The sequence below is a fragment of the Nematolebias whitei genome, chromosome 22 (genome assembly GCF_014905685.2).
Source record: "Nematolebias whitei isolate Nwh7 chromosome 22, NemWhi1, whole genome shotgun sequence".
Taxonomy (NCBI): Eukaryota; Metazoa; Chordata; class Actinopteri; order Cyprinodontiformes; family Rivulidae; genus Nematolebias; species Nematolebias whitei.
Genome location: NC_056519.1, coordinates 31273032 through 31283325, shown reverse-complemented (window position 1 = coordinate 31283325; position 10294 = coordinate 31273032). Strand labels below are relative to the sequence as shown.

The 10294-nt window shown below is 41.7% G+C and overlaps 1 protein-coding gene across 1 annotated transcript in view; it reads left to right on the top strand.

The window, feature by feature from the left end:
- LOC119428133 (protein O-mannosyl-transferase TMTC1) overlaps positions 1-9230 on the top strand; it is a 9906-nt gene extending 676 nt beyond the window's left edge. The window contains exons 2-4 of the mRNA XM_037695770.1: positions 3700-3877; positions 8934-8945; positions 9201-9230. Of these exons, the coding sequence (XP_037551698.1) occupies positions 3700-3877; positions 8934-8945; positions 9201-9230 (220 nt within the window). The remainder of the gene's footprint in view (positions 1-3699; positions 3878-8933; positions 8946-9200) is intronic.
- Positions 9231-10294: the final 1064 nt, after the last annotated feature.

Below are 10294 nucleotides of genomic sequence, written 5' to 3'. Positions count from 1 at the left end.
CCCGGTCCCGTATCCAGACCCGGTCCCGTATCCAGACCCGGTCCCGTCTCCAGACCTGGTCCCGTATCCAGACCCAGTCCAGTACAGAGCACCTGCATGGAATTTTTCAGTTCAGCCACTTAAGAGAAGATGGGCCTTTGATCGGAAGGTTGCTGGTTCGACTCCCCGGAGCGACAATATCAAAATGTGGGTGGGAAAGGAGAAGCGCCCACACCTGCTGCCATCATCACCCAAACCACCCCGGGCCCCTGAGCAAGGCCCCCACCCCCCAGAGGGCTGTGGTTGTGTCAGGAACACCCCGTGTTAAATGATCACACACTTTTCATGGAGTTGATCCCTGAAGGAGGGAGCAGCCGAAAGACGAAGAAAAACTACTTTATTATCGTTTGCTCTTATTTTCATGTCAAACTATTTTCGAGTTCCATTTTGAAATCAACAGATTCGGTTGTTGTGAGTCACAGGACAGGGATTTTAAATGACATCATATGAAAAGTCTAACGTTAAGTATCATCATTATATATGAGAAATAAGAGAATCTGAAAGAAATGTATACGTTTTTACGTTTATCCATCCATCCATTTTCTTTACCTGCTTTTCCATGTTGGGGGGGGGGGGGGCTGGTGCCTTTTGTCAACAATCACTGTGTGAAAGGGGTGTAGTTTGTAGGGTGTAGGATGTAGGGTGTACCCTACACCCTACACCAGAGCTATAGAAGTTGAATAGCCCTGCCCTAGACCATAGACAGGTCTCCAGTCCATCACAGGGACACAGATTAGAGTCACCAGTCAGTCTAACATGCATGCTAGTCCTCCAGGCTCAATGGGATTAACCTGTCTAAATAAAGGTTGAATGATTTTGGTCTGTGGGAGGAAACCGGAGTACCTGGAGAAAACCCACGCAGCACGGAGAGAACATGCAAACTCCACCCAGAAAGCTCCTGGGCCGGGATTTGAACCGACGACCTTCTCACTGAAAGGCAACAGCTCTACCAACTGTGCCACCGTGCTGCCTGAACCTGGGGTCATTCTGTGAAGTTAGAAAGTTCTTGTTTGTGTGGGTTTCCTCCCACAGACCAAAGCCATGCATGTTAGACTGATTGTAACTCTAAATTGTCCCTAGGTGTGAGAGAGTGAATGCTTGTTTGTCTCCATGTGTGTATAAGTACTAAAGTAAATATAACGTCCCTACTTTGCACATTTCCACCTATCGCGGGGGTGTCGAACGCAACCCCTGTGATAATCGAGGGACTACTGTATATGCATGTACAGTACCATTAACTAATGTCCATGGAAAAGACAACAACAGGAGAAGCGTGAAGCATTTTTATTAGTCATGTAGTCTGATGGCTGTGGACAGGAATGACTTGCAGTCCTTCTCCTTTCTGCATTGAGGATGTAAAAACCTTGTGCTACAAGAAACAAGGTGTCCACAGTGCTGTGATCAGCCTGATTAAAGTTCCTTGTCATGATGTGAATAGTCTCATGATATCTGTTCTGTTAGTTGCTAATACTGTCATAAAGGTCTGAGGGCTGAATGAGCACTAGCATTGGGGGGGGGGGGGGGGGGGGGGGGGGGGGGGGGTGTTGGAGATATGCAGCAGTGATCATAATGGTGAATTCACAAGGCACGTAGATAATCCTGCATTTACTGTTAAGGACTCCAGCTTGGGGAAGGGAGTGGATAGGGGAAGTGGGAGCAGAGCATCTTGTTCACGTAACATCCAGGAGAATTTGAGATAGTCAACCTTCCAAGGCCGACACCGGGGGAGCCACATTCAGATAGCAACATTTGTTTTGGGTCAGGCCGAGCTCTTATAATTTCCATCTGCCTTTTATAGCCTCGCTAGTACATCTCTATGGCGACTCCAAACAGCCAAACTGTGGTCACATACACCGAGTCGAGCTTACAACTTCACCGAGATCTATTCCTTCTTTCAGCGAGATTCAGGAACCGGAAGTAACCTGTGATTCTCAGCAAGAATCTAGCTTACGGCTCAGTTAGCACAGCATTTGAGTCTGAGTGTTGACAGCATGGCACATTCCTTCACACATGCCGGGCAGCCTTACAATGGCCAGAACAGCTGCCGACGTTTTCCAAATTTGTTGATATGCCAGCTAACCACCAACTCCAAAAAAAGCAAAAATCCTGTTATCATAAATCCAATTATGCACACAGCTTCAGCGTCCTCGACTGACAAGATGGACAGATACACAATCTTCCACTTCCCCAAGGAATCCATCGTTTATCCAGCTGCTAGTATCCCGTTGGGGCAGGAGGGCTTTTCTTTGCCTTGTAGTCTTGTTGAGAAATTTGATCAGTTGCAATGAGAGACCAGCTGACCAGATCCATAATTAAAAATTCGGAAGATATGCAAAAAGAGGCTCCAAAAGGGTTCACAAGACAAAGAGCAGAGCAGGGAAGGAAGGAGCAGGAGGGAAAAGTGTCAGCCTTCGCCAAGAGCAAGAAGGGAAAAAACAATACTCAATCAGAGGAGACTGGCCATCTATAGACCTATACCCAATTTAATATTCGTCTCAAAAATTCTAGAGAAAATAGTTACAGGTCAGTTGCATGAACATCTACAGAGAAATAATCTGAAGAGGTTGCGTCAGGGTTTAGGGCTCATCAAAGCACAGAGACAGCAGAGGTCGTGGTTTTTGAACCTGAGTATCTTACGAATACATTTTTCAGTCTTTCACTTTCTCTGGATGGCATTCATTTGGCCTCCAGTTCTAAAGTTAAAAACCTTGGCGTTATTTTTGATCAGAGGCCATGTCTTTTAGCCCCCACCTTCAAAAAGTTCCCAGGACTGTTTCAAATTGCTATCCTCAGTCCCACACTGTTGACTTTCCTCTTCCCGCTCGGCCTCCTGGCATGTGTCCCTCCTCGTGGTCTTCAGCTAACAGCAGCGTCCCGTTTGTTAACTGCAGTGCTGGGTCACGAGTCCAACAGTCCAGTATGATGTGGCTTGGACCAAATGTGCATGTTTTGTTGTCAAAAGTGTTTCATGCTGGATGCCCATCCTGACCAAATCCTCACCATTTATCTGGGTTTGGCACTGAGACACCAGTCCATTGTCTCATGTTTCCTAATGGCTCGTATATGTACACAAATTAAAGTCAAAAGAAAAATGATAACTAAAACATATTATCTCTGTAATTGTTCAAGTTAAAACAAGAAGAAAATCATTTACAAACAGAACACAATCTCAAATGTTTATTACGCAAGTTAAATTGAGCAAAAATAGTGAAATGCTTAAGTAACTAAAAGCCTCAACCATCAGAACAACTACAAAATAATTAAAGTAAAACAGTTGCTAAAAGGTAACATTTGTTTATAAGGAGCTGAAGAAGTAAAAGTAGCTAAAAGCTAAATTTAGTAAAACAGTATAGCCTAAAGCCAATATCAGTAAAACAAAATTTAACCAACAAGACAGTATCTTAAATGCAAACTCACTAAAACAGTATGTAAAGTGTACATTTATAAGCTGTGTCTGTAAATGAGCAAAACCAGAACCATGTCATATTCATTTTAGGCTGAATGATGTGGTATTCCTGGATGCTCAAGATCCACCTAACGGGGAAAACGGTGAACATGTTGGCTCTGACAATCACTTGGTTTCACGTTTGAAACGTTTTATTCATTATTTGTTGTGTGTGAGCTCATTAGTTGAATGCTTTGTGTTTGTGTGCTGGTCAGGTTGAACGTCCTGCTGGGTGGTATGACACCTCTCTACTTCCACGTGGTCAACGTGTGTTTGCACTGCACTGTTACCTGCCTGCTCATGTACACATGTGAATACTGCGTGTTCGAAAGCTCAAGCTTGGCCTTTGTTGCCGCGCTGCTTTTTGCTGTGCACCCCGTCCACACAGAGGCGGTGAGTACCACCAACCGTTGACTGTACATTTTCACAAACCTCACAAATTACTTCTTAAGTTCTGGTTTTGATAATAGATTCATACTGAAACAACTGTTGAAGTGTATCATTAAATGCAGGTAATAAATGTTTCACCCCAGTGCAGATGTGAATAATTCTGCTTCCATGCAGTGGCAGGTTTACAGGGATATTTATTACATTTTTCCTATTACATATAGTTCTTTTATGTCATCTTTATGTTGTAATTTTTCATTTGCAGCAAAAAATACAGCTGCACAGTAAGGTAGGCTTGGTAAGGTCCATTAATATGAAATCAAACTTTACAGAAATAACTATGTGAAATGTATCAGGAGTAGTGAAAACAAGGTCAGAATATTGAGCTTGAGTTTCTGGACCAAAAGGACCGTAAATTCTTGAATGTTGAGTGCACCTGAAAATAAGCTGCACCCACTAAATAAAAAATGTACATATATAGGCCACACTTGTGTATAAGCCACAGGTGTCCACGGTGTAACGTGACATAAATGGTAAATGGACTGCACTTGTATAGCACTTTTCTGTCGTATCAAGACACTCAAAGTGCTTTACACTACCGTTCACACAGCTCTCTACTACATCTCTACAAAGATCATTGAACAATCATTCTAACGAGACTAATCAGAGCTTTATCACATTCTTACACTGATGGACACACATCAGAGGCTATGAGGGGTTCAGTGTCTTGCCCAGGGACACTTCGGCATGTGACTGCTGGTGGATTCAAACCCCCAACTCTTGCATTGGAGGACGACTGCTCCAACCACTCAGCCACAGCTGCAGAAAGATTTTTTAAAACTTGTAATGATTAAATATGTATTGGTAACATACACAAATACAGTATGTACAGTATTTTTTTTTCTTAACAGTGTCTGTAACACGGCTGGTTAAAATAAATAAATAAATAAATAAATACAGGAGCCTACCAGGAAGTCATTGATTGCTATCTTCATCTTCCTCCTGTGCACTAAAACACTAAAGTCGTCGTCTTCAGTGTCAGAATTGAACAGCCTCAGAAAAACGTTGGTTATGTATTGAAACCCCAGATTCTATGAATATAGTCATAACCTTTTAAGGTTGTCCCGCGCGCACAGCGCAGCACTGAAAACTTTAGTCCACACCCACCTGCTGTGTGGGCCCCACCTCCGCTCAGTATAAATTGCCCTGACTGGCGTGTTGTGCTCCGAGGCAGCACTCGCAGATGGCATGCAGGTCGGAGCTGAGGATATATCCCGTCCTGCAGGCTGGACACAGGTGTATCACTCCGCTGGCTCTCATCTTCTGCTCTTTACTTTTCTTTATGCTGCTTACTGGCTGAAGAAAAAGGGGAACCGCACCCCGGTCTCAGGGCACTTTATACTGACCGGGGTTGGGGCCCACCCAGCAGGTGGACATGGACTAAAGTTTTCAGTGCAGTGCTGTGCGTGCGGGGACAAACCCACTAGCAACAGCCTTAAAGGGCGAACTCTATATGAACTAGAACTTCATTACACGTCCTCCGTCTCTCTTTCGATGTTGCTCTCAACATTACGTTCGTCTCAAGGCAAATTCGCAATTTGCTTTGATTTATGATTCACACTTATTTCGAGTGGTTGAAAATATTTCATTGTACCCCAGTAAGGGGAGAAACTCCCTCTGCAGTGGATCAGTGAAACCAAGTCTCATTGGTCCACTGACCTGTTCGTTAATTTCGTTGGTCAGATTAAAAAATAAATAAAAAAATTATACAGGTAGTCTCATTGAATCATGAGGACCCACCCCCAAGAGAGGCGTGTATTGGGCAGCTATGTGAGCACCTGGGTGTGGCAAAATGTTTTGGCGTCATGAAGCCCGTTAGCCCGTCGAAAAAAATCAATCATAAATTAGCTGCAGCGTTGTATACGCCGAGGTGTTCAAAGCGTGTAGAAATTACAGTACAACTCCGATTCCAAAAACATTTAAGTCGTTGTGTAAAATGTAAATAAAAACAGAACGTAATGATGTCAAAAATTATTATTTCATATTTTTTCACAATATCACCTTCTTAAAATAATTGCCCAAGTCATTTTTTGCAATTTTTCAGGAAACACAAAAAACTGAACCATTTGTTGAATAAATGATATTTACGAACAATTTTAATCAAAAAAGTTGTAACAACAGATGTCTTTTGACATACAAACAGCAAGGTCAGTCAAACATGGAACATGACAGAATTAAATGACTTAGGCAAATTTTTGAACATGCCTTTGTGGCCTAGGCAATTTTACAGCACAAACTAACAAAACATAATGCTGAGGAGGCATGTGCATTTTTCCACTTCTCCTTCCAGCTCTTTGCTGGGTTCTTGTCTGATGCCTATTAGTGTGGCAAATTGTCAAAGAAGTGATGACACTCGACAGGCATGATGGGTTTCATTGACTGGAGGTCCTGGAACTTTCTCTCTTTGATTGGTAGAGCACATGGAAACAAACTTATCCATGCCATTGGCCCATTTGGTTCCTGCACTCTTTGTGGCAGTTCTTCCCATACAGAGTCTTCTGAAAAGGACAGCTTGAAATGGACCTTGCCGTCACTGCTAAACTGAAGACCCCGCAAGTCATGCACAGTCGGGTCTCCAACTTTTTTGCCTGGTCTGATGCTGAAGAAGTAAGATCCATTCAGCTTCAGGAACTCATCGTGCTTGAGCACTTTCACATAGTAAGGTGATGGCCTGATTCTTGCAGTCTGGAGTACAACGACATAGTCTCTTGGGGGGAAGATATCTGCAACTAATTTTCTTTCAATAGTACTATGCATACTGTCACACTCCATTTGTGTATGACCGGCAAGAAGGTATTTCTGGGTTATTAGCACCCCATATTTCCTTGCGAGCTCAGAGTATGCATTTGCTACACATGTATTGCGATTCTGATAACCGCAACCGTCGCTCCACACTATGATCTCCTTGAGGTCTGGATGGCCTTTGATCACACCTTCAAAATGATGATACTGAAGATGTGCAAATACCTCGCTACAGAGGTCACCTTGTGATTCATCCCAAACATAGCAGTAGCCTTCCTTTGATCTCAAGTTGAAAAGGGTAAAGTTGTGGACCTGCAGTTTTGTTTTGTAATACAGGCTACTGGCTTGGGTTTTTGGACACAGTAGCACAGCTTGCAAGTCCATTGTCCAAACGGACTTCTCTTCATCAGCAGAATCCTTGTCCCTAGATTTCTCTTGCCTTGCTTCATCCTTCTTGGTGACATGTGCGTCGTATGCAGCCTTACTGATATTTCCATGTTTGAATGAAACACAAACATCACACTGATCTTTTCTTGGAATAAATATGGAGTAGTTCTCCTCATGGAACACAGCTGTGAAATATTGGATTCCAACAGCTCTCACTCCAGCAGTTGCAGCTGCCTGTCCATATTCACGATGTAGTTGGGAGATGGTTGCGCCTTGGTAAAGGAACTTCTTGTCTTTGTAGGTAGCTGTGCTTCTGCAGTAGTGTGAGTCAACACTGGGCAGGTCCCTCAACCAGTTCTTAAGGAAATCCTTGACATCAGTTTCAACTTTTGTATGCCTGCCACTTTTGGGTCCAGATTTTGATGGCACTTCTGCTTGTTTTTCAGGGTTGATGTGGTCATCCAGCCATTTTGTAATGGTTCTTTCAGGGAGACCAATTGTAGAAGAAAAAAGTGCCTTGCACACTTTAACCCTTGTTCCATCTTCAAGCTTCAGTTGGTAGGTAAATGATGAATTGCGTCGGGATCCCTCAGTAACTTTTTTTTGCTTTATGCTAGTCTTTGTGACCAAAGTGGTGACATATAACCGACGTTCTTCCCAGGTGTTCATTGCCCAAATCTTGTCAAATACCCACTGCCGCTGCTCTTCTGTAAGGACTTGGCAGTCTCGAGTTGAGACTCGCTGACAGAACTTGGAGTTGCAGGGAGGACCCATAGTCTTTGCACTTATTTCTTTGCCACTTTTGCTCTTGTATGAAATTCCTTTTAGACGTTTCTGCTTGGATTTATTTTGCTTCCATGTTCTTGGACTGAGGTGTTTATTTCTTTTCTTTTTGCCTGCATCTTTTAATTCAACATCCTCATTCTGCTGTTCTAAAGTTGTTGCCACCATAGATAAGCTGTTTTCATCTTCAGAAGAAGAGGACTCATCACAGGTTGGGGTATAGTCCGGATCTTGAATGACATCATCACCATCATCATTTGACATCACCTCTTCTTGGTATGGATGTGTCTGCTTGGCATCTTTAACTTTATCCATGGGAGCAGATGGTGAAACATTATCAACATACTGCATCATCTCTTTATTGATGGTCTCATTGTCAGTCTCAGTAGATGAGGACAGACTGGTGTCATCAATATCAAGTGCATCTCCTACCAAAATGGAAAAAAAAATATTCAAACCTTTCAAAAATTTGTGATTATTCTGACAAACATGAATTGCCTTTGAGGTCAATTGTATTAAGATACATTGTGGATTCCCAAAAGATCACATTTTATGCAATTTTGATAGCCTAGTGTATATTATAGTAAACATCTTCACTTACCAACATGGGAAGAGTCCTGAATCTTGGAAATAGCTTCAGCAGCTGTGTATAATTTTCGTCTCCTTGAATCATCCGCCATCTTGAAAAACTTCTAAAATTGCCTAAGTCAATTTGTCTGGTGACTTAGGCAAAATAAAACTGCCTAGGTCACACTCTTGACATAGGCAATTATACAAAAGGGGTAGAATGGCATGATCTGTTTAATTGAGGAAGTAGGCAATTTTACCAGAGGTGGCCAGCATCATGAAGAGATGATTTAGGCAAAAAAATCATTTTTGAAAAAAAATGACTTAGGCAATTATTTTAAGAAGGTGACGAAACATATGTTTATGTTCAAGATTATTTTGAACTAGATGAAAATGTAACAAATAAACTCATAAGCTTATTGGAAGGTAGGTTAGTATGTATTCTCAGGTTTCAGGAGCTAATTGAAGAACTTTAAGATCACGTGAAGGAACTTGAATGCTTCAAACTGTCTGTGTTTTTTAGGTATCTGGTATCGTCGGAAGAGCTGATATTTTGGCCTGTTTACTTTTTTTGCTGACATTTCTCTCTTATATTAGGTAAGACCATTCTTGTTTGTAACAGTTTATTATTTTGATCAAGTTAGCACACCTATAATATTTGCCAAAATATCCTAACAGAGTAATCTTCCTGATTCATGCTCAATAATCCAGGTAGAAAAATCCAACAAAGTTAAGTCAGGTCCTCTGGATGGTTTCTTTTTGTTGAAACGTTTTGTCTTTCATCCAAAAGATTAAAGGAATGATGAGGTCTTTTGGATGAAAGACCAAACGTATCTAACATAGTAATGTTTTTAAGCGTACTGTCTGACCACCTAATATAAACTCTATATAAAACAGACAAATGCAACAGTTGATCACATTTATAAAGTCACATTGAAATTTGAAAATCTAATTATATTTGAACATCTTAAAGCAGCCTATTCTTTAGTTGTTTTCTCCAACAGCACACAATTTCTTGAGCTTTTGATAAAATATGTGACATACTTGGGTCCAGGGCCCACATACATTTTCTAGAGCAGCTCCTCTTTCAAATATGTCTTTAGGTAACCTGGTTTAATGGCTAGAGTCACTGAGACTTTACCCAACTAAACTCCCCTTTTTAATGGATGTTTCTCATTTTAAACCGTTTTGCTGCTATACAATTTTATAAAAATTAAAATTGATTGCAATATATCCTTTAAAGTATAGTAAACCAGTTAAGTGAGGTTTAGAAACTGGGACACCACTTTGCATTACCGCTAACAATTTTCCCAGCTTCCTCAGTTTATTTCATTAATAAAATAAAAAATTAATAATATAAAATGTAATAAAACAAACATTTAGGGATGTGATGTTATATCACATTTATTCAAACCAAAACACAAGTACAATACTTGAATTTAAGCTCTTAAGCCCCCAGTATACTCCTGTGTACGTCCGTTCAAGCGTACGTACGCGTGTACTGTACGCAGAGGGTTCAGACTTCATACTCCAGCGTACACCCTGAGCAGCTGCAGAGCAGCTCCACAGGCAAGGGGCGTTTACCTTCGGGACAAATTGATGTCACTGATTGGTCATTTGCTGACACGCCTACTGGATTGATTGACAGGTGGGAAAAAAGTAAAAATTAGCGCTGGCAGCCTCTGCGGTGTTCTGTGTTTATATGTTGTTAATAAAAAGATCTAAAAAATAAAAAAGAACAGGGAGCGCTGGCTCTACAGCCCACACATCAGACCAGCCCACCAGGAAATCTCCAGACCCTCCGGCAGCCACGCTGGACCTGAGTTTAATTCGCTCGTGACAAATTCCTTCATTTCTCACCGTTTCAGTCATGGCATCAATGGA